General features: G+C 49.1%; 1 protein-coding gene across 2 annotated transcripts in view; it reads right to left on the bottom strand.

The window, feature by feature from the left end:
* The window catches only part of Stum (stum, mechanosensory transduction mediator homolog), a 41,108-nt gene extending 23,963 nt beyond the window's left edge, over nt 1-17,145 (bottom strand). Inside the window, exon 1 of one of the 2 annotated variants that reach the window (XM_021231923.2) lies at nt 16,786-17,145. In XM_021231923.2, the coding sequence (XP_021087582.1) occupies nt 16,786-16,987 (202 nt within the window). In that variant the 5' untranslated portion in view covers nt 16,988-17,145. The remainder of the gene's footprint in view (nt 1-16,785) is intronic. The other variant, XM_005078139.4, reaches the window with a different exon arrangement.
* Between the last annotated feature and the right edge of the window lie 7,184 nt (nt 17,146-24,329).

The raw sequence follows: 24,329 nt of genomic DNA, 5'->3' as shown, positions 1-24,329 counted from the left end.
TGCAAGACTATTCCATTTTTAACTCATAGGTTTTTAGCATAAGCCTCCGCCACTGTGATTTAGCCTGACTGACTCTGTTATAAAACCTGTTCACTCAGAGGTCTGCACACAGATCACACGGGAAGGTTGGAGGGAGCCAGATTCACAAGGACCTCTTTGCTTTTTAAGTATGCAACTGATGTGGCTGGGAAAGGGGGGTGCTTTTAAATAGAAGATGCACTAATTTTTGGCGTCTTTTGTAAGATTTAAAGCACAATAGGCGTGTTGTGATGACTTGGCTCATAACAAGGGATTCCTGCGAGCTAGAACAATGCAAACACTGGAGGCTTTTTTCTGTGAGCACAGAGAGGAAAATCAAACCTTGCAATGGTTTCTGTTCCTCACTGGATCTCCGGCTCCACAGGGGGAACTGGGAGCAGGGCAAGCAAGATGGTGAGTCCTCAGAGTGGAAGCACGCTGCTGGCAGTGAGGATTCGCTTCCCTCGGCTTCCCTTGCCGCTGGAAAAGGGAAGAGCAACAGCCTTGCAGCACCGCCACAGGCGGGGCAGATGCGGCACTTTCCAAAATGACGGCTCCAGGCAGAGGGTTGGCATGCCCCGGGAGATCCAACAGACCCCTGAATCCTGTCGCTGGGGGCGCTCAAGTCAAGAGCAGATGGCACAGAGCTCCGAAAGCTGAGCAACCAAGGCCCAGGACTGTCCGGGGACGAGACAGGCTGGGGAATCCTGTTCTGCACCCTCCAAAACTGCCTGCCACGCCCCTAAAGTCAGTCTCTTCCCAGCCCACCTGGGATCATGGTATCCCACCCCCCAGCACCGAGCACTGAGAGCCATCTGGAAGCCCACCACCCACGCTTTTCAGACAGCAGGATGCTCAGGCTCTAGAGCCGGCTGTTCCTGCAGCTTCCAGGAGGAAGAAAGTAGAAACCAACTTCTTCATGAAAAGCAGAGGGGGGAGGGGTGCCGTGTGAGCCAGGGCTGGCAGCCCAGGGTTCCATGGTCCAGTTGGGGCAGGTGAGACGCAAACTCTAAATTGGAGATGCTTGGAACAGAAAACAAAAGCTTGCATACCTCGGCCTGAAGGGGTGGCCAGAAGGCTGCCAAAGCCATAGCCCGAGCCAGAAGGAACAGAGGAGCCCCAGCCCCAACCTGTCCTCTCTTCTCCTCCACCTTGCCAGAACCTTCCTTGGAAGACACAGGACCAAGGAGTGGCAATGAAGCCCCAGAAGACAACCTCAGGTACAGAGCAGATCATAAAAGGGTAGAAATAGGTGAGGGACTGAGGGAGCCCGTTCCAGTCTGCTCCTCCCTGTGAGGGTAGAACTTCTTAAGCATTAAGAAGCTGAAAGCACGAGAGAGGTCATGATGGAGAGCCGGGCTCCCACAGGGCTGGCACAGAGCGAGCCACCCAGCACCTGCTTTTATTTCCGTAACTATCTCATCACAAGCAAGAAAGCAAGACTAACAGCCATCCCTACCCTCAAATGGGGACAAAGCGGGGCCAGGCAGGAGCAGTGGCTCCATCACGGCAAGAGTACAGTTATTGTAGAGTTCAAACAGGAAGCCAGGAATGCAGGCCTCAGTCCCAAAGGCGCATTGCCCAGCCCATCACGTCAACAGGAATGGCTGGAATTCTACTTGGGGCTCTGCCCTGGGCCACAGCTGGAGGAGACACACGGAAGGTGCAAAAAGACCAGACTACCCATATGACACATTAGAATACCCCGAGCTAGAGTGGCGAGCAGACCAGACAAGGGTGGATTCCTGGTTTCAATACAGACTGGGTTCTACCACCATCTTCAGTGAATTGCCCTTCACACTGGTGGCAGTCCCCAGAAGCCCCCTAGGAACCAAAATGAGGAACCAGAAACAATCCCAGGGAGATGGACCATTCACCCCTCCCTTCCCTGGGTCTACCTCCCCAGAAGACCTCCATCCTGAGTCTTTTCTCAGGCCTGAGCAGAACCCACCAAAGAGCTCTAGAACAGCCTGTCGTATGAACTACAGGGAAAATAAAGCACACAGTGGCCCAGCCCACCACAGGCCTAAGCAAGTCAGTATCAATACATGACAAACCCATGACTCTCCTGTGTCACCTTACCTGCTAGCCCATGCCAGTCTCCAAGCTCTAAAGCCCCTTAGGACCTTTAGGACTCAATCTAGCCATGGGCAGCAGACCGAAGACCACAGAGGCCAAACCTCTGAGCTCGGCATGAGGCCACCACCCTTTCTGTAGAAGAGTCCAGAAGCCTAGCAGTTTGGTCCTAAGATGGTCATGTTTACTCCTTCTCTTCTGAGTCAGGCCACAGGGTGATTCCCGGACTAATTCCTCTTGAGCGCTCAACCCACATCACCTCTCTAAGCAGCCAAGGCCCGTGATGCCTGAACTTGGCTGGCACAGGCATTGACTACTGGTTTGAGTTGGTTACTGTGAGGCTCATGAATGATTCCTGGACTCCAAATGAGATGGAGAATAACCAAGAAAAGAAAGACATCCCAACGATATTGTGCCTGGGACATCTGGTCCAGTTCTGGCTGAAGCATTCAGATTCCTGATTGGTCCCAAAGGGCCAAGGGGAATCTGGCCTTGTGCACTGCCTTTGAATGATGGGGAAACTTGCCAGACTGACAAGCCCTTGCTGATGGGCCAAGAGGCACCTCAAACTTCCAGTGTCAACCAACGTCTTGTGCCCTTAGAGTTTTAATGGTAGACACCCTAGTGAATCTCCTCAGGAACCTGGGTAAATGCTTCCTATGTCACACCACAAACATGCTAAGAAAAGAAGGTGTGACCTCCTTAGGCATGCTATTTGTAATTTAGGTGTAATTTCTTTGTTGGAACTACTTGGCTATATCTGGCCTTTAGCTATGTAACTTATTTTGTTTGTTGGTTGGTTTTTGTTGTTGGTTTTTTGTTTGTTTGTTTGTTTTTTGAGACAATGTTTCTCTGTATTGCTTTGGAGCCTGTCCTGGAACTCATTCTAGAGACCAGACTGGCTTCAAACTCACTCGCCTGCCTCTGCCTCCCAAGTGCTGGGATTAAAGGAGTGCTCCACCAATGCCTGGCTGCTATGTAACTTTTTTTAACTTTTTGCTTTAAAATACTTTCAAACAAGCAAAAAAATCAACGATTTTCCAGAGAACCTCAGTCTACTCTATCAGATTACCAGTATCCAGTACTTCTCTGTGTTTGCACAGTCTTTCTCCCTTCTTCCTCCTTCTTCCTTTGCCCTCCTCCTCCTCCTTTCTTCTTTTTTCTGGGAAGTCTTGAGAGCCGAGGATACACTTGAACCCCATTCCTCCTGTCTCCACCTTCTGAGTGTTGGCATTACAGGTATTTGCTACCACAATGGTTTTAGGTTTTAGGTTTTAGGTGGTGTTGGGGATCAAACCCAGGGACTGGAGCGGGTGAGGTGAGAACTCTACCAACTGAGTCACATTCCTAGCCCATTATTTTTTTTTAACCATTGTGAATAGGCTGCTAACTTTATGGTGTGCCTTCATATACTGGCATGAGTTTCCAGAGAACGGAGATAATCTTTTACATATTTATAGCACAGTTATCACACTTAGAATGCTTAATATTAATAGACTGTCTTGTCAAATCTACAGCCATGGCCCTGTTTTGTCAGCTGTCTCAGTGTCCATGCTGGTATCCTTTTCTTCTTTAGCACAGGATCTAGTCCAAGGCCATGCTTGCCTACCACTGTGTAGACCAGGCTAGCCTCAGCAAAGAATCTAGTTCAAGGCCATGTTTTCCTACCACTGTGTAGACCAGGCTAGCCTCAGCACAAGTCTAGTCCAAGGCCATGATTGCCTATCACTGTGGAGACAAGGCTAGCTTCAGCACAGGATCTAGTCCAAGGCCATGCTTGCAATCACTGTGTAGACCAGGATATCCTCAAACTTGCAGCAATCCTCCTGTCTGCCTCCTGAGTGCTAGGATTACACATATGTCCCATCTCACCTGGCTAATTGTCTGTCTTTAATTTCTTTAGTGGTGGTTTGAAAGAAAATGGCCACCAAAGGGAACAGAACTAAAGGGAGGTGTGGCCTTGTTGGAGGAAGTGTGTCACTGTGGGGGTGGGCTTTGAGGTCTCATTTATGCTCAAGCCACACTGTGTCTCAGACCACTTCCAAGATGTAGGACTCTCAGATACTTCTCTAACACCATGTCTTCCTGCAAGCTGCCATGTCCCACCATGATGATAATGGACCGAACCTGTGAACTGCAAGCGAGCCACCACAATTAAATTTTTTCCTTTTAAGAGTCACTATGTTCATGGTGTCTCTTCACAGCAATAGAAACCCTAACTAAGACAACTTTCATGACAATTTTCATGATTCAACTTGAGTTTTTCTGATGTTTTCTCATGAATTAATTTAGGTTACTCGAAACTTACATTCCTGAGAGGTCATTTCAAGAGGTAAAGGATCTCTACATGCCCTTACTTGGTGACATTAACCTTTAAGCAGCTTTAGTTATCTTTCATATACTATAAAACTGATCTGTTTAAAAATTCAGCAGTTTTTAGTATACCGTTACCACTATCATTTTCAGAATACTGAGGTCATTACATTACCGTTATGCTTGCTAGCTTTATTAAGACTGATCAGCTCAGGGCTGGAAAGATGATTCAGTGGTTAAGAACATTTGTTGTTCTTGTAGAGGACCCGGGTGTTATTCCCAGCACCCATGTGGCAGCTCACAATAACCGGTTAACTCCATTTCCAGGGGACTCAACACCCTCTTCTGACCTCTGCAAGCACCAGGAAAAATGACATGGTACACAGACATACATATATTCAGGTGGAATACCTATACACATAATCATAGTAGTAGTAATAGTAGTAAATTTTTAAAAGGATTGATCAACTCCTTCACTTCCTAAACACTTATCAGTAGTTAGAAATACAACTTCAAAGGGCAGGGTTGATGATGGGTAGTGAGTAGCATTCCAGTGAATACCCCACAGATCAAGTCACACGGACCTTAGTTCTGCATTCCTCTTTTGATACTTAGACTCCCGAGGCTCATTAGAGATGCACGTGCTGTCCCACGCCACTCCCCCTGTCACCCTTATCCTACTCAGAGCCTTGAGAATGCCAACATGCCTGCCGCTAGCTCAGGGAGACTGCGGAGTGGAAACTTGTGTCTCCTGGGTAAGGATGTCCTAGGATCAAAGAGCTAGGATCCTGTTTTTTGGCAGCTTCCCACTACTACAATGAAACACCTGTGAAATGGACTCAAAGGAAGGAGGGTTTTCTTGGCTCATGGTTTCAGAGGCTCCTGCTCATGGTTGTTTGGCTCTGCCTGTTGCTCTTAGGCCTGTGGCGTGGCACATAGCGCTGGGAGCCTGAGGTAACTGAAAGCTGCTTACCCCTTAGCAGCCAGAAAACAAAGAAACAGGAAGTGGTTGGGATCCCAGCGGCTCCTTCAAGGGCGTGCCCCCAATAGTTTAACTTCCTCCCACTAAGTCCCGCCTCTTAAAGATTCCATGACCTCCTGAAATTGTCACAGGTTGGGGACCAAGCCTCTGACCTTTGAGGGGGTACTTATCCCAAACTACAGCAGGCCATCTCCATCCACTGTACAGTCAGAATGTAAATGTTTCTCCACTCCAGCAGACACCCCTTGGACTAGCTCAGGAGGTAGAAGATGAGGAGAGTGTTCCTACCCTCAGGGATATGATTTCACAGGAGAGAGCCAGAGTTTGAGGCAGAGAATGGCTTGAGTGGATTGACCCATTGGAGGAAAACAGAGCCAACCTCACTGGAGTGGTGAAGTCATCTTTCAGAGGGGGCTGATTGAGGTGGGACTTGGAGGCAAGGACTAGACAGTGAGGCAGAGTCAGAAAACACAGCTGCAGCTCACTAGACCTTTGAGATCCAACACGGACTGTCAACTTAGTTCAGTGAATGACAGGACATTACTGAGGATTCAGAGAGGAAGACGCAATGACCAGAGCTGAGACATGGGCAGACGGGTGCTTAACCTGCAGCACCGGAAGTCTACTGGAATAGTAAGGTAATACCACAGACACACTCAGACCCAGACTGGGAAGTCCTAAGCTGCTGTTGGTTCTGCCTCCATCAGCTTGGCCTCATGGTGCCATTCTGTGTGACTATGCTATCCATCTGACTAGCGCCAAGGGCAGGGTCAGAGACAGCAGATCACTTGTCATGTTCATGCCTTGTGTTCAATGTGTGCCAATGCCCGTGTCATTCTGCTCCATTGAGAAAAGGTCCCGCTTGGAAACATGCTTCTTTTGCCAAAAAAACATGCCCAGACAATGGCCCTTAGCCTCTAAGGTGGTGCTAAGGTAACTTGGCTCTCTGACAAGTGTCCTTGCCTGTCTCTTAGACAAGGCATAGGACTCTTACGCGTTGCTCTGACACAAGGGCAACTGAACAAAACATTTCTTGGCACACACACAAAGCTTCCAGACTTTCAACAGCAGACTTGTATGGCATTGTGTAGTAACACACATGAGCATCTACGTTGATGCACTAAATACAGCAACTAAGTGAACTGAGTACAGCGATAGGGGGTGCTGGGAGCTCTGGCTTCACCATCCTCTGTTGGTCCAATGGCTGTGTGGCTGTCCACAGTAATTCTCATATATCCCCCTAATTTAACACATGTTTCGTGACCCAAGCAGGAAAAGCATGAGGCTGCTGTGGTGGATGGTAAAATGGGGTGAGTGTTGGTGAGCCCCTTTTCTCATCTGTAAATGGAAGAGGTTGGAAGGCCCTCTAGTCCCATCGTCCTAGAGAGGCTGGGCTGTTTTATCTGTGGGAGTTTCAGGGATGCTCTCCACTCAAACCAAACTCATCTTTGCTTCATGATCAAACTTCTTAGTCCACAAAGCTGATGGAATACTCAGCTCAAGAGAGGACTGTAGGGGTGAGCCCACAATACTGTCCATGCCCCAAAGGGGATCACCCTGGCCATGGCTCCCACCCATTCATGTTCAAGGATCATCCTGGTCTTGTGTATTTTGAGTCTTTTCAAGAGAAGTTGCTTCTTCTGTATAATTCATGATCTTTCATAAAACAAATGCATAATTAATCCATATGTTAAGCCTCTAATTAGGAAAACATTGTCCCCATCCCATTTGAGAAAAAGTCCTCCATCCAAGCCAGGTGACGCCAGCATTCCTTTCTCACAGGGTAGGGATTTTCCCATGCTGAAGATCCACCTACCACCCACCCAACCCCAACTGAAGCTTCAAGACACTAAGTCGCCAGCCACCATACGTGCCCCAGAGATGTATTAACAAACTGGTCTTAGAAGCCTGGAAGTTTTAAGCACAAGCAGGAACTTCCTGTTTCCATACCACTGCAGCCGACTATATCAGATAGGGTACAGCACCTCTGTACCTACTGGCCTTCCTACTGTACCTATCTGCTGTATCTTTGTATTCTAGTTCCAAAGCAGAGCTGTCCCACAGTAGGTATGCAGCACAGGTCTGTCAAAAGGCAGTTGAAAATCAACTGCTTTAGTCGGTGGGTTACCTGCTCATTACTGAAATGCCCCTAACACACACACACACACACACACACACACACACACACACACACACACACACAGTGTCTGCTCTTGGCTGCAGCTAGTTTCCAAGTCATACCTCAGAAGAAACGCTAGTGTAGCTCACACAATAATCACACTCAAAACATATGCTGGATTTTATCAGGTTTTGAAAGCTTGTTACACACCAAAAGAAACACCAAAGTCTAATTGATAATTTGTATTGGTTATACACTGAAACAATAATACCTTGGAGATACATACATACATACATATATATATATATAGTTAGATTAGTTTTCCCTGTATCTTTTTTTAACTTTGTAATTTAGGTTCCAGAAATTGTTGAAGTCCTATAAGATTCCTATATGACCTTTATAATGTCCCACTGAAAAAAATCTGACTAGCATTGTATAAACCATAACAAGACTCCAGATTTTCCTGAATGCTGTGGGAGCTATTTGAGAGGGGTTGGTTTGGTTTAGCTTTTTGTTGTTATTTTGTTTTGTTTTTGAGAGTTTAAAACAAGAGTGAAATGCCCTAACTTAGACACATTTTAAAAAGATTGATCTAGCTGACATGTTGAGAACAGACGATAAAAGACACCGGTAAAGGGCATACAGTGACGGCAGGGAGGCCATTTAAGAACCATCACAGAGCTGGAGAGATGACTCAGCAGCTAAGAGCACCGGTTGCTCTTCCAGAGGACCCAGGCTTGATTCTCAGCACCCACTTGGAGGCTCAAACCATCCGTAACTTCAGTCCCAGGTGCTCTAATGCGCTCTTCTGACTCTACAGGCACTGTATGCATGGTGCAGGCATGTACAGCATGCAGGCAAAACATCCATACACACAAAATGAAGGAAATTATTTAAAAAGAAGCTATCATAGCTGAGTGTTGTGACTCAGGAAGCCTGCCAGAGCTACAGAGTGAGACCCTATCTCAGAATCGAACATGTCAGAAAGATGGCTCAGTGGGTAAAAACACTTGCTGTACAAGAGTTTGAATACCCAGAACTCATGTAAAATCCAACAGCACAGTGGAGTTTGCATGAGACCTGCAACCCAGGACTCCCATGGGGAGGTGAGAGGTGGAGACAGGAGAATTCCTAGAAGCTTGGGATCCACTTTGCCTGGTGTCTGCAGCAGAAAAAAACAACAGAGACCTTGTTTCAAATAAGCTGGAGGTGAGGATGGATGCCTGTGTGGTTCTCTAACTTCCACGTGCCTGCTGTGGTGTGTGTACCCTCCATTATACACAAGTTTGTGCACCTGGACACAGACTGTATACACACACACACACACACACATGAGGCACCCCCCACATCATACACATATATGTGTGTGCACATGGACACAGACTGTATACACACACACACACACACTCACACACACGAGGCACCCCCACATCATACACATATATGTGTGTGCACATGGACACAGACTGTATACACACACACACACACTCACACACACGAGGCACCCCCACATCATACACATATATGTGTGTGCACATGGACACAGACTGTATACACACACACACACACACTCACACACACGAGGCACCCCCACATCATACACATATATGTGTGTGCACATGGACATAGACTCTATACACACACACACACACTCACACACACGAGGCACCCCCACATCATACACATATATGTGTGTGCACATGGACATAGACTCTATACACACACACACTCACACACACACGAGGCACCCCCACATCATACACATATATGTGTGTGCACATGGACATAGACTGTATACACACATACACATAAACATACACACAGCACCCCCACATCATGACACTAACATAGACTGTATACACACACGGGCACACACAGTCACACAGACTGTATACACACATACACATAGCACTCCCACATCATACACACATACGTATGTGTGCACACAAACAGATTGTATAGAGGACATACACAAACAGCATCCCCATATCATGCACACAGATGTGTGTGTACACAAACAGACTGTACACACACACACACACACACACACACAGCTATCGTAGTAATAATTTGAAGAAAGGTAGAGGTTTAAGCTAGAGAGTGGCAAGAAGCTGTCAGGTACTGGGTAGTTTGGCAGCAGAGGCAGGAGTATTTCTCAGGGATGTGTGTGAATGAAGATGAGTCAAGGGTGAGTCCCAGTCCAGCCAGGGACATTCACTGAGCTGGAGAAAGGTAAGAGAAAGGCAGGTCTGGGGGAAAGCAGGCATTTACTTCCAGAAAGGCCGAGTCCAGGATACCTTGTGGTTGGGGAGGGAGGTGCTGGGTTGAGGCTCTAGAGTTTGAGACAGGGACAGATCTAAGGATCTGACTTGGGAGTCATCCTCATGAAGCTGTGATTTAAAGCCTAGGCAGCAAGTGTAGGCAGAAGAGAAAAGATCAAAGTAAGATTGAGGCCCTGGGGAACTCCCACGTCTAGAGGCTACAGAGAGAAGCAAAGGAAATGAAGGCGCCATGGGGGACGAGGAACATGGAGCCAAATGAAGAAACATTTCAAGGAGAAGGGAATAAGCACCAGTCCAGGAAGGAGGAGGGGACTGCCCCTGGATCTAGCAACCCGGAGGAGGTGGTGACCCTGACAAGTGCAAGTTAGGTGAGTGACTAAGGGAAAACTTTAGAAAGGGAACGTGCTGGAGACCACAAATCCAGACAAGGACACTGCCAGAGGCAGTTTTATTATAAAAGGAGAGCACAAAACTGTAAAATGGCCAGAGGCAGACGAATGGTCAAGAGAGGCTGTCTTTAGGACCAGGTATGGTGTCGCACACCTTTAATCCCAGCACCCAAAGGCAGAGGCAGGCTGAACTCTGAACTTGAGGCCAGCCTGGTCTACAAAGTGCGTTCCAGGACAGCCAGGACTACACAGAGAAACCCTGTCTTAGAGAGAGAGAGAGAGAGAGAGAGAGAGAGAGAGAGAGAGAGAGAGAGAGAGAGAGAGAGAGAGAGAGAGAGAGAGAGAGAGTGTTTCTGCATGTAAATACGCTACGGGGATGAACCACCAGACAGGGGAAAAGATGCCAACTTTTCATTCTCCTAATCTTCAAAGAGCATGTGTGTATCACTGTCTCCTGATTTATCACCTTTTGATGCCATTTATAGACTTTCTGCTCTATGAAATATCAAAATCAGCTTAGTACACCAACCCTCATCTCCCTTTACTCTCGTTCTGACTTCTTCCCATCAGGCCACTGCTGTTCCATTGTCCCAATAACCATCAACCAGTTTATCTACTGGTCACCCTGGCACCCTCTATTCACCTATCAACTATAAAAAGCATCTCTTCACTCCCCATCTTGTGTAATCCGGATATTAACACCTCTACCTGCGAGTTAGCGTTGGAGCATACTCCAGGACAATAGTAATGAAAACTAACAAACTCTTAATTCCAACTTAGGTCTCACACGGCATGTCATACCCTGCTTCCAATATGCCAGGATCCAGGCTCTGCTACCGGGAGAGGGCAGAACCTCACAAGACCTCTTACAGGGTCTGTTCAGCATCAATCGTATGCCGGGCCTGAGGTCAGAGGGCAAAGGAGGAAGTTTCTCCTCCCTGAGCAGTGGATGAACCGCATGGCATCAGCGGGGGTGCGCTTCCTCCTTCACGAAGGATAAAGAAGAATTGGGACAACGGCTTAGTCCCTCGCCATTCCTCTATTTCCCCTTGTGTTGTCTGCCTTCGATAGGCTGCTTTTCGTTTTATGCTGTAAAGGTCTTTACACGTTCCTCAAGTGGTCTGCAGTGCTTTGTTGATTTTAGAAGGTGAAGCCCCCAAGACAGCATTTACGTCATTGTAACTAAGCAAATACTCCCAAGGCAGAGCCAAAGAGCCCATATCCTGTACCACTGCACCAAGGACACACACCACACAGACTTCAAAGATTCTTTCTCACATTCTGCCCCTTACATTACTCAGAATTGGGCCACACTTTAGATGGCCTCGTATTTGGGCTCCTGTATGCCACTCATGAAACTGTGTTTGCTTTGTTAACATGGAGTTTCTAACTGCCTGTATTTTTTTCTTGTTGATGTGCGAAACATACCTTATATGACACATCCCACAATAATGGCCTCAAAATTCTTTCCCAGCCATGGTTTGAAATCTCCCCCTTCTTCCTTTTGAAGTCTAATGACTTATTTTCTAATTGGGCCGCTTCGCACTTGGATCTTAATGCTCTTGCATGGCCTTTTTATCAACTACAGTCACTGATTTTTTTTCTCTTCCTTCCTTTTCTGTTTAATATAGTCTTATTTGCTAATATGGCTCAGTCTTAAATTTGGAATTCTCCTTCCCCAGCCTCCTGAGTGTAGGGATTGAAGGTATAAACCACCAAGGCAAGCACACTCATTACCTTCTGTTTTTCTTGTTTGCATTCTTTTTCCCATTAAAATCTTAATTTCTTGTGCTCTCCCAGTAACACTCTCCACTGTGTGGAATGTCCTGGTTTCATGACACCCTCAGAGACCTCTTTAACAGAGACCTCCACCCCGCCTACTCTAATGAAGACTGGCTGCCTTCTAGGCTGCTGAGTAAGTTCATCTCTCGGCTGCTTTCCCTGGCGGGACTAAGTAGCGCCGCCAGTCAGCTGGATGGCATTTTTACTCTACCCAGGTAGAAACTGTGAGTAGTCAGGAGAAATTCCTCAACCCTGGCCACTGGCGGCTTCTGTTTCCCGGCTCAGTGTCTGGCAGCAGGTAACCACAGATAGCATCTTTCCATTAGAGTTTTCCTTCAGGCCTCCAGTACCAGATCCTTAGCCCGCAAGTGCTACGGCCCTTGTGTAGGCCTAGGGGTTTAGGGTTCCTCAGGCCTTGGTAGTGTTACCGTTTTGTTGCTGTTGTTGCTTTAGACCTAGGAAGCCGGGATTTTTAGCCTTTAACAGCAGCCAGTACTGGTGCTCTTGGCTCAGGGCCTGAGACCTTTGTTCCTAAAGACTTCAGAACTCCCCGGAAGCCTTCTGCAGCAGCGTGCAATGCCCCTTCTCTGGCCCTTTGTAGCCCTCTACCCTTCTTTGGCCTCAGCTTGCTGCTGCCCCTCGCCTTCGCTGGCTGCCTTCTTTCGAGACTCTCTCCTCTTCAGCTGTCAAGCAGACAGCTTCCTTACCAGGAAAACCAATTGTGATCTTAACAGACTTACAGCTGTGCTTAACACCAGCCCAGCGGCCAAGGGAGAGACAGGCCCCTCCCTTCTCCTGTCTTAGTCAGGCCGTTATTGCCTGTAGCTAATGTAATGGTTTGTCAGATACTCCCTTACTCTGCCGAAGAGGCATTTTCAAGTAACTGCCTTAAGAGGTCTGAGTAGAAGTTAACCCCCCTGGTTCTCCCATCCTGGGGCCTATTTTGTGTATGTATTAAATAAAGGTGCCGGGCCAGGTGCTCTCTCATGTCTATTCCAAGAGTGTAATGTTGTCAATATGTGTCCTTTTATAGCTTCTGAGCGCTAGAAGAAAATTTTAAATAGTTACTACTCTCGAGGGATTTGCAGTTTCTTTGGCTGAACACATATAAGCTCTCAAACTAGTAACAGAAAGTCATCAATACAAAAGACACTGCAAGGTAGGGGCTGATTGGTTATCGATTTCAGCCTTGGGCTAAAGGAAAGAACTAGAAGCTGAGCCAGCCAGAGGTGTCCCTGCTGGAAGGAAGACCTCTGTCCTGTTAGAGGATAAGCAGTGAGTTAGGGGAGGGATAAATATTTATGTGACAGGCAGCAGTAGATTGGCCAACATTAGGCCTGATGGAATAGCTAATGGTCAGATGAGGCCTCCCTGTTACCTGCTCTGTCTTTCTGAGTCACTGACAGTTATATTTCACCAAATCACACCAGGTAATAATCTTTAAATATGGCAGTATAGCCATACCCTTCATTAACAGACACCTTTCAGACCATTATAGGGCACAACAGTTAACTATCATTACACACACACACACACACACACACATTTCTTGAAACATGAAGGACTTGGCAATCATTTTATCTGGATTGGGATAAAATGTCTCTCCTCACCACCATATCACCATTTAACAAGATTATTTTTCAGCCCAGATGTGTAGCTCAGTGGTAGAGTACTTGTCTAGCCTGTGCAGAGACCTGGATTTGATCCCAACACCACAAAAATAAATGGAATAAATATTAAATGGAATAAATATTTTAACTGTGGCAATAGGAAGTTGTTATAAATTACCTCTCCTTCCCATGCATGCCTCAGGCAGGGAGCATCACTCTTATTGCTAGACCTTATTATCCAAGGAACATCATTGCATGGATGGAGAAGAGCCTGGAATGTTTAAAGGATATGGCTCCTCCAGGGCAGGTCCCATAGACTGACGTGCCTGAGTAACCAGCAACATGGGATGGTTGGTAGTTTTCATTTAGCCAATGCCAGCTCCCCTCTTTGTTGCAAATAAAAGAAAGAAAGAAAGAACTTGTAAGAAAGGAAATTTCCAGAAGAAAGAATCTTTGTGTCAATGGTCTGAGCAGTTTCTAGAATGGAGTATGTGGGGCCACAGGATGAGTTTCCCTACAGCTGCCTCTTCTGGAAAGCATCCTCTAACAGCTCCCCCCACTCCTAGGAGGGAGCTGCTACCCTCCTAACATGGAGCCAATTCGAAGTTTATATTAATTCTCCTGCACAGGCTTTGGTCTTGGCTGTTTCATTCCTCCTCACATCCCAACCCCCAGGGCCTGACATATGGTGATGCTTGAGTTGGCCCAATGAAGGGATAGATGGATTAGAAGAAGTTGCATTTCATCAAAAAGTAGAAGCAGCAGCCTGAAAACTCAGTTGTCTCTGGAGCTTTGAGCAAGCCAGGGGGGTTAGCAGAAGTAGACCTGAGCCAAGAGGAGGACTTCCAAGAGCTGAGACCATCCGGCTCCCCAACCAGGGCAGTGGGGGGAGCAGGAAGCGGGGATGCCTCGGAGGTCTGTGGCCTGTGGTTCAGGACACCTTGCAGGTGCAGAGAGAAGCAGAAAGATGAGAAGCGCTCAGAAGCAGGGCTGCCACCGTAGCAGCTGCCCCACCCAGAGATGAGGCAGCCAGGGGCAAAGCGACATGTGGCGGTGTGCAAGCCAGTAATAACCCCAGCAATGGACATCTGAGGCAGAAGGATTGCTTTGAGCTTGTGGCCAACCTGGGCTGCCTAGCAAGTACCAGGACAGCCAGGAATATATGGCAAGACCTTATCTGAAAAAGAAAAAAAGGAGAGAGAGTGCTCACAGGACACATGGACCCACCATATCTAGAGTAGTAAGCCTTGGGTTTTAACCACTCACATTTCATCAGTCCAGTCTCCTAGAGAACCAGGCATCCCCCTTCCCCCCAAAATGCCTGGGCTAACTTGCTGAAAATACAAGTCTATATACCACATTTCGCCTGTTATTTCTTTTGTAGTTTGCTTATTTCTTTTTATCCAAGTTTCTTAGAAAGCTGTGTGTGTGTGTGTGTGTGTGTGTGTGTGTGTGTGTGTGTGTGTGTGTGTGTGTAAAATCCCTCAAGATTCTAGTCTTACAAAGGGAAATGTAAAGGAGAGCAGCATCCCTGGCGTAAGGTTTTAGAAGTGAGTGGCGCTAACACAGCAGAAGGGCTTAGGTAGCAAGACACCTAGTGCTTCACACCCAGACGGGTGCGGGTGCATCGTGAGCAGAAGGCCCCTGTTTCCCCCCAGGGCAGGTTCCCCGCAAGCCTGGGTCCCTCTCCAGCAACATTCAGTGCAGCCCTGCCCACCTGATTCCATAGCATTTTTCTCAAAAGCCTACGATATGTTCATTTCAACACTTAGGAAACACATTCTATGAAGATGCACCTTGCCTTGTGATCTTGGTGTCCTGGGGGGTGTAGGTGGACATTTTTGACCATGGAAATTAAAACCAACTTGGCTCCTGGCAGTATCAGTTAGAGTTGGCCTGATGACATTAAACTTGGGCAGGCCGCCAAAGGCATCTTTCAAGGGGGAAGCCCAGCTAAAGGCTCTGACTTTCTACTTAGACAGGACTCCTAGCCACAGCATCCCTCCGGGACAGAAAGACTTAAGCGCCAGGCAAAAGCCAACAGGTTCCGTTGAGTGGGTGTGGCCTTCGAAACCACCACAGAAGAGGTCCCTGCTGAGCGGGCTAGGAGCAAGGCCGTGAGAAAGGCCAGAGTGAAACAGAAGGCCACTTCCAGCTGACCTCTGCTTTTGGGAACTTGCAGCCATGCGCAGGCAACGAGCTGCCTGGCAAAGGCAGTCTCTCTGGAGAATGTGTAAGATGCCTGCTTCGCCAGCCCGCTGCTGAGAAGGGTCCACCCGTGGCAAGCAATCAAGTCGGGGTGGGGGAGGGGCGTGCAGTCGGAGATTTGGGGCTGGCGAGAGGAGATCGGGAAAGCTCTCATTCTCTACCTCGTATCACCCTTAGTCACTGTTTTGGGACAGCGATCTCACTAAGGTGTGTCCAAACAGCCAGAGCCCCACACAGACTTACTGGGGAGCGTTCTCCGCCTTCTAACCGGCTCACTTCTGACCACATGCAGTCCAAATCCACATGCGTGTAAACTATAAAATAAAATCGCCCTTCCCTTTCCTCGGTGTACAGTGGTGGGGGGGGGGGGTTCTGGCAAAAATGCAGGCACCAGGAAAAGAGGTTCTGGCTGAAAAGCTGTGATCCCCCCCCCCCCGCAAGGCTCCACTCCATGTGAAAGTATGACCTGGTACAGTGTGTCTCCAAAATCTGTGTGTCCCCGCTTCCCCCGGCTCAATCGACTTCTCAGACTCCCTGGCGCTTGGTCACCCTCCCCACCACCACCACCACTTCAGCCTGAGTTCCTGCGTTCTGCCTCCTCCCTTCCCGAAGTAGTGGGATCACAGAAAGATGCGCTGGGTAGGGAAGAAGTGTCAAGGTTCCACTCGCTTGGACAGTAGCCTCGCCTGGAGCCAGGGAGCCGTGGGGTCCCTGCCTGGGGCTCTAAGATTCTCCGCCGAGTTTATAGCTCTTCTCTACCTGGCCACCTCGCTTGCGGGGGGTCAGAGACCCCAGCGTGGCACCTCTCCCTCACCTGCCCACTCCGGAGGTTTCAGCCACCTGCCAGAAGACCAGTCGTGGGGGCACAGTCTGAGGCCGGCGGGCACACCCACGGGTCTCAACCACTGCCCAGTCCCTGCCCTGCCCACTCCCCAGCAGGCAGCCCAGGTCACAGGGGCTAAAGGGGCTAAAGGGGTCACAAGGGTCCCGTCCCCCCACTTCTTACCCAATCCCGGCACGAAAGTGTTGAGGAAGAGACAGATGACAGCCACCGGGAAGGGCATGTAGGGGATGGCGGCGCGCAGGGGGCCCTTCTTCTCTCGAACCTGCACGACCACCCCGCTGGACGACGACGCCCCCCGAGGATCTGCTGCCGCCACCGCCGCCGCCGCCGCAGCAGTCTCGGCGTCTTTATGCAAAGGCTCCATGGCTGGACACGCTCTCCAGGAACACGACAGCCGCCCAGGACACGAGGGCAGGCGACGGCCGGCTGCCGGCTCTGGGCTGCGTGCTCCGCGCCCTGCTCAGGAGGCCAGCGCGCTCCGGGTGCTGCGAGGCTGGCAGTGAAGCCCGCCCTCCCGCGCTCCACGCCCCCACCCCGGGCGGAGGGCGGGAGGGGCAGCGTGACACTCGGTGACTGTGCTCCCTCGCCCCTCCCCTCCGGGCCCCTTCCCCGCCCCCTCCACACCTCTCCGCTAAGCCCATCATTTACCAGCAATGGAGACAGGCGAGGAAGAAAGTGCCAGGAGAGCGCAAGGATGCTTGTGGTCCAGGTACCTGGACCCTCCCACCACTGGTGAACTGAGAACCTCACTCAAGGTCCCCGAGAGCTGGGCGTGCACTAGACTAATCCAGTTGGAAAAGCCTCAAGGTTGTGTCTCTGTTCTGAGTGTGCATTTAATGCTAGGGACATGGGGGCTAGGGACACGGGGAGTCTGAAATCTAGGAAGTCTTCAGCTCACTCTGCGTTTCGAGTTACTGAGAAAAAGCAACCGGTTTCAAGTCACAGATGATGTTAGGACTGGAAGCGAGAAATGTCGCTTGCAGCTTTATAAACCCGTGCATGTCTGCAAAAGATGTTCCCTGCACACGCCTACACACACACACACAGAGAGAGAGAGAGAGAGAGAGAGAGAGAGAGAGAGAGAGAGAGAGAGAGAGAGAGAGAGCTCACAGAGATGTGAAAAATGGAAAGGAATGCTCTTGTGCTCTTGAGGGAACAGGTAAAGGGAACCATGCCCTGACCAGTGTTGTGGGCCATCTGAACCACTTATGACTGACTACTTGGTGGTTAAAAACCAATGCCACCACAGCGCCTCCTGCTGTTGACAACGCACCAGTGGGAATAAGCAAAAGGAACGATTTGGCGAGTTCAAGTAAACCACCAGGAGTAGAATCGGGCTTCTCGGTAAGACTGTCTTCATCTACCCTTGAATAAGTGAATGGATGGAAGTAACCTCCTTTAACCGGGCATGGTGTTTCACGGCTGCAATCCTAGTCCCTGAGAGGTGGAGGCAGAAGGCGCTCTTCCTATCAACTTCAAGACCAGGCTGAGCAAGACCAGGCATGTAAATAGGTGAATAATTTGAAAGTGTACTAGGTGAACCACAGGATTGCAGCGACTGATAGCACCGTAGCACCAGTGACAAACATGAGGTGGGATATGCTGAAGGTGCTGTGACTGAGGCCTTCCTGTGTAGCCAGCTGCAGGGGAGCTATCAGTTACTAAGGCCTCTCCCGGAAAGGGGCACATGTCAAGATTTAATGACTAAAGGATACTACTTGCAGGCATGTTTTATTGTAAACATTTATTACAATATCATCTGCTGGGCACCATCCTAAAGTCTTAGCCACATTTAATGCTTGCCCTAACTCTAGGAAGTATTACACATTACCCTGTTTTATAAGTGGTTTTACACGTTACCCCATTTTATAGGTGGTATTACATGTTACCCTGTCTTATAGGTGGCATTACACGTTACCCCATTTTATAGGTGGTATTACATGTTACCCCGTCTTATAGGTGGTATTACACATTACCCCATTTTATAGGTGGCATTACACGTTACCCCATTTTATAGGTGGTATTACACGTTACCCCATTTTATAGGTGGTATTACATGTTACCCTGTCTTATAGGTGGTATTACATGTTACCCCATTTTATAGGTGGTATTACACATTACTCTGTTTTATAGGTGAAGCAGCTGAAGCATCAAGAGGTTACATAAATCCGCACCGATATGAAAGCCGGTGATCTCAATCCAAAACCCATGGTGCAAGTGTTATTTCATCTAAAGATCTGGAAACTAACCTCCATCCTATGAACACTCCTTCACAGGATCCCTGGACCCGCTTTTAGGTCCCTCTGTCATTATTAGTCCTGAGGAAAAGGAAGCCAGAGAGGGAAGAGATTTCCATTCCCATAGTCTCCAGGCAGAGCCATTGTGGGTGCCAACACATGGGAGCCTAGGAAAGCAGGGAGAATCCAGACATGCAGTAAGGTTGGGGGCCTGGGGCTGCTGAGGAGGACAGGAAGCTGGCTAACCCTGAAGGCCAGAGGAACTGGGACTTTATTCTGTTGTCTGGGCATCGCTGACATTTTAAGTAGGCATAGGGCATCATTTGAGTTCTTTTTATTCCTACTCTGCAACAAGCGACCCTCAAAGTGACATGGCTATTTTTTAAATGATTGTACTCTACCATGAGATCACAGCGGAGGCAGCTCCCCACTCCTTTTATCCCCCAGCCACTGTGTCCAGATCTGTGGCTGGGAAACTCAAACGGCTAATGGCTGTAACTGCTGGGACCACACCATCCACTTCTAAGCATCTTCTCAGGTCAGTGACTTCAGTGAGAGATCTTGAGAGCTGGATCCTCCGGGGTGGTCCTTCAGGTCACCTCCATTCAGGGTCCCTATGACCTAGACTTTTTACAATAAAATATGGTTGCCAGTCTCTAAAGAGGAACGTGTGAGGGAATCCTCCTGAGAATGGAGACTGCAGAGCCAAAAGAAGTACAACCTCTTCACTTCCAGAAGTCACACCCTTCCTCAGCAGGAGCTGTTAGGAACTCAGCCACCCACCTAGACTTAAATACAGGGCGGCCCACCTCTTAACGGAAGAATGAGGGCCCAGGCTTTATGACTGACATTATGACAGCTGGGAAGAGCATTCTGCCAGCAGTAAAGAGGATGGCTGGAGAGGACGGGTCTGGGCCACAGGCCCACGAGGACTGAGGGTAGAGGAGAAGGACAGAGAATTGGAGAGACAGTTCCCAAATGATGACTGGACAGGATTAGCCAACAGAAAGAGGCTGCAGCATTTGAGGGGCACATGCTCACTCGCCTCACCGCCATGATCAAATACCTGATGGGAAGCAACTACAGGGAGGAAGGTCATATTCTGACTTACAGTTTGAGAAGACACCACCTACACTCCATCGTGGCAAAGGGGAGGCATGGCAGGAGATCACGAAGCAGCTCGGTGCCCAGTTTAGCTCCTAACACTTGCTGGTAAACGATTCCCCCAAAGCCTGTTCCTTGGGACCACGGAGTTCCGCTGGCTCATTTCCCTCCGCACACCCCAACCTCTTCCCCACTCTCCTTGGAGTCTCTCCCCGGCACCCCTTGACCCGTGTTCTCCCTAGTGCTTGGCTCTTGCTCCTTTTCTATAACCAGTGAGCCTTACTTAGCCAATTACTTGCTGGCCCACTTAGCTCCTAATAAATCCATTAAGCTGTAATCAACCCTCTGTGCATCCTGAAGATCAACTCTCTTGATTAAAGCTGGCGGTGATTAAGGCTGAGGGTCTCTGTAATCACTGCTGAAAACCTGAACAATAAGTCAATTTGATTGGCAATAAGAAATTTTTAAAAAACCCAAGGGTATCTATAATTACCGCTGAAGATCGTCAATTTGATTGGCAGAAGGAAGGGGGAAAAAGTTCATCTAGTCAGGTCCTGACCATGCAACTGCCTGCCATCCTTCTCCTCCACCCCGAAGACTGAGGACCAAGATCCCAATAGCCTCAGAGGAAGCAGTCTTTGAGGTGGGCAAGAAGCCTGCAGAAGTCTAACCTCCTCACTGGTGAGAGCATCCTTCCTCCAGATTTCACATCATCAGCTTCTCTCTATCCATTCCCTACATCTCTTCCCTACCACACTCACACTAGGGCAGTGCTTCCTGGGAGATGTCCATCTCTGAACTGGTCTGGAAACTCCTTATGATGCGGCTCTCCTCCTGTCAGTAGCAGAAGGGGACTACAGGCTCCGGTGACCTGACCAGAGGGGGCATGTGTGGAGAGGGGTTGCCAGGAAACACAGATGATGAGTATACCCCAGAAACTACAAGTCAGGCTCGTTCTCCTCCCACTCTCAACAAAGCACCCAGTAGAGAGGGAACAAGGACACTTTTTGGAGATAGAGACACCAACTGTCCATCTCTCTCTCCTCTCAGCATCCTTAGGATCAAGCCTGGCTTTTACAGTTGTACCACCTGGAGCCCCAACTTCCTAACCTGTAGCTAGCAGAGGCTGACCCATCCCAGACATCATCAGTACGGACTGGATTTTCTCACTCACCCAGGTGCCAACCAATACAATGCGCTGATGCCCCACAAATTCTCTGACATCGTCTCAGAAGTGGTAGGAACCCCAGAACTGAAGATGTTCTCAAAACTGAGAAAAGAAGAGGAAATCAGGAGGGAGAGAGGAGGGGGCTCTGGGGGCAGTAAGAAAGGACACAAAGATAGAGAGTGCTTGCCTTTAACCCTGAAGTCATCTCCACACCCCAACGACTGTGTGCTGGTCAGTTTCTATCACTGTAACAAAACACCTGAGATAATAAGTTTGCAAACAGATTTCTGTTAGCCCAGTCCATGATCAGTCGGCCCTATTCCACCTTGCGGTGGGAGCCTTGGTGGGGCAGCCAGGCTAAAGAGAACCAAGGATGGAGTCTCACTGTCCTCTCTGAGAACATAGTCCCAGTAACCTAACAGCTCCTACCAGAATCTTCCTCCTAAAGGTCCACCACCTCCCCGCAGTGCCAAGCTAGGAACCAAGCATTTGGCACATGGGCATTTAGGGAAGACTCTGAATCCAACAGACAGTGAGCTGTGTGCAATCATACTCACCACCATGGCATTTAACTAAGCAAGCAATACCCTACAAAGCAAAGCAAGGAAGAGCCAGGGATAGCTCAGCTGGCAGAGCGCTTGCCTGCCGTGCGTAAAGTCGAGGAGTTGACCCCAGTACCACATAAACAGAGCATGGTAGCATAGACCTGTCATCCCAGCCTTTGGGAGGTTGAGGGAGGAGGATGGGGAGTTCAAGATCATCTCCAGTGTAGAGGGTTTGAGGCTTGCCTGGGATACCTGAGATTCTGTCTGGGAAAAAAAAGAGGAAATTAAGAAAAGAAAGCAACAACAAAACCAACTGAGACAACAGGGGCTGTACTCTTCATCATCTGCAAGTCACCAAGCATGGGTCAGCGGAACTGGCGTCCTCTTAGTGAGCTCCCTTTAAGTCTGTCGGGACAGCCCTCTGGGAGGTGCGGCCTTTCAGCCCCTAACCAGCATCCCTGGCTGGCAGCTTGAGCTGCCCAGCTCTCCTGCCTCACGAGGCAGCTCACTGGCCCCAGCTGCTTTGGCACGGGTTGCGTGGTCCCCTGCTTCCTGTGATGACACATGGGGACACACAGCTCTGTTATTCTGGCAGGCGCCACAGACTGGTCCCTCTCGGCATCTAGTTCCTGGCGTAGGTTGATTTGTTTCTTTCTTAACCACCCGGCATGTATGTCAGTACCTCTGAGGCTTGGCGAGGTGGGGGAAGGGTGCTGCTCTGCAGCAAAGATCTTCCTGCCCTGTCCCCAGGACCCTTAGGATACTTGGCACAGCCTCAGGAATCCCAGCCATGGCTAGACCCAACCACAGCTATGTCCTGGACATGCACGGGGCACATGAGACCTACAGCTGATGACAGGATGGATGAGCTTATGTGTGTCATCACACAGGCTTGGTGTCTGACAGTCCAGGGAGGAGAACCTACCTCTGTCGCTTTATAATCTTAGGGCCCAAGCTTAGACTCTCAGAGAATTAGTTTCTATATTTCTTTTTTTCTTTTTGTTTTTTTGTTTTGTTTTGTTTTACAAGACAGGGTTTCTCTGTATTGTTTTGGAGGCTGTCGGTCCAGCCCAGCCTCGAAATCACAGCGATCCGCCTGCCTCTGCCTCCCGAGTGCTGGGATTAAAGGCGTGCGCCACCACAGCCCAGCTAGTTTCTATATTTCTAAAACAGGGCAATAGTAGTACCTGCCCCCTAAAGCACACTGGAGGACTTCATCAAAGCTGAGCACCACACTGGCCTCTAGGCAGCTCAGCTAGCAGGCCTACTACCATAATCATCATTGCTAACCCTCTACAGAGGAGACAGGCCAACTCCCTTAGTACCAGACATCCGCGAAACACCATCATACAAGTGCTGGTGATTTGTCAGGCCAGTTGACAGACAATCCTAAGACAATACAAGAGATGGCCCTATGGGCAAAGCAGATGTTCTAAAGCGAGTGTTTGAGAGTGGCCTTCCTGACACCCAAATGCACCATTGATTGGACTAATTATGGCTGTCCTTTTCCACCACAGTCACTTCTTCCGGATTAGGCCCCCAATGGTACAACACACTGGCCCCTTGAGGCGATTCAACTCTTACTCCAGTTACTCCAGTGGGTTTAGTCTCCAGTTGAAACAGCAAAAGCAAGAATCCTGGTGTCCAGCTGCTCAGATATGAGCTCAGTCTCAGCTGGAGGAGGCTTGGAAGCAGCCTGTTCCAAAACAGGACTACAGTAGCTGCTAACCCTCAGTGGCAACCCAGGAAACACCAAAAGGGATCGAGTAAAAACCTAAGAGAGCCCCAGACACCAAGTTCAGGCTCTGGGCCTACAAAGCCAGCCATAGGACAATCTGTGTCATTTTCAGTGGCTGAATCGATGGCAATAAGAACTGATGTGTAGGCTGGAGAGATGGCTCAGCAGTTAAGAGCACTGGCTGCTCTTCCAGAGGTACTGAGTTCAATTCCCAGCAACCACATGGTAGCTCACAACCATCCGTAATGAGATCTGGTGCCCTCTTCTGTCCTGCAGACATACATGCAAGGAGAACACAGTATATATAATAAATAAATCTTTAAAAGAAAAAGGACAGATATGGGACATCCTGGGTACAGAAGACAAGTGTACCTTAACTTGTGACTTCTCACTGAGAGGTGCTACTCCCACGCACTGACCACTGGCCCTCTGTTTCATCACCAGGTGGAAAGGGCTGGGTGTGCTGCCCTAGGTAACCACTTGCCTGAACCTGAGACCAGACAGAGTTCTTCCCGATTCTCACTGTGAAGCACCCAAGAACAATGGGGCTCTGGGGCAGACAGACCAGTCTGCTCATATAGACAGAGGCTGGCTGCTGGCATGAGACTACAGATCCTCCGGTCAGATCTACTGTAGGACCTCACTCATCTTCACTCAGATTCCCAAGGAAGAGCCATCCCAGTGTCAGTCTGCAGGCCTTCAACACCTTGATCTGGATGAAACCCAGGGCCGAACACACCAAGTTCTACCCCAGCCATGTCCCAACTTCTTCCACTACCTCAGGCCACTGGCACCCTGGACAGGAGACACCACACTCCCCAAGACCATATACCAAGCCAAAGCGCAGCCTGTGCCGAACTGACTCAGGACCCATCCTACCTGCCTCTGCTTACCTCAGCCGCCTTCCCCAAACA

Source organism: Mesocricetus auratus, unplaced genomic scaffold, assembly GCF_017639785.1.
Source record: "Mesocricetus auratus isolate SY011 unplaced genomic scaffold, BCM_Maur_2.0 Super-Scaffold_100676, whole genome shotgun sequence".
Taxonomy (NCBI): Eukaryota; Metazoa; Chordata; class Mammalia; order Rodentia; family Cricetidae; genus Mesocricetus; species Mesocricetus auratus.
Note: the sequence above shows the minus strand (reverse complement) of the source record. Positions and strands in the feature narration are given on the sequence as shown.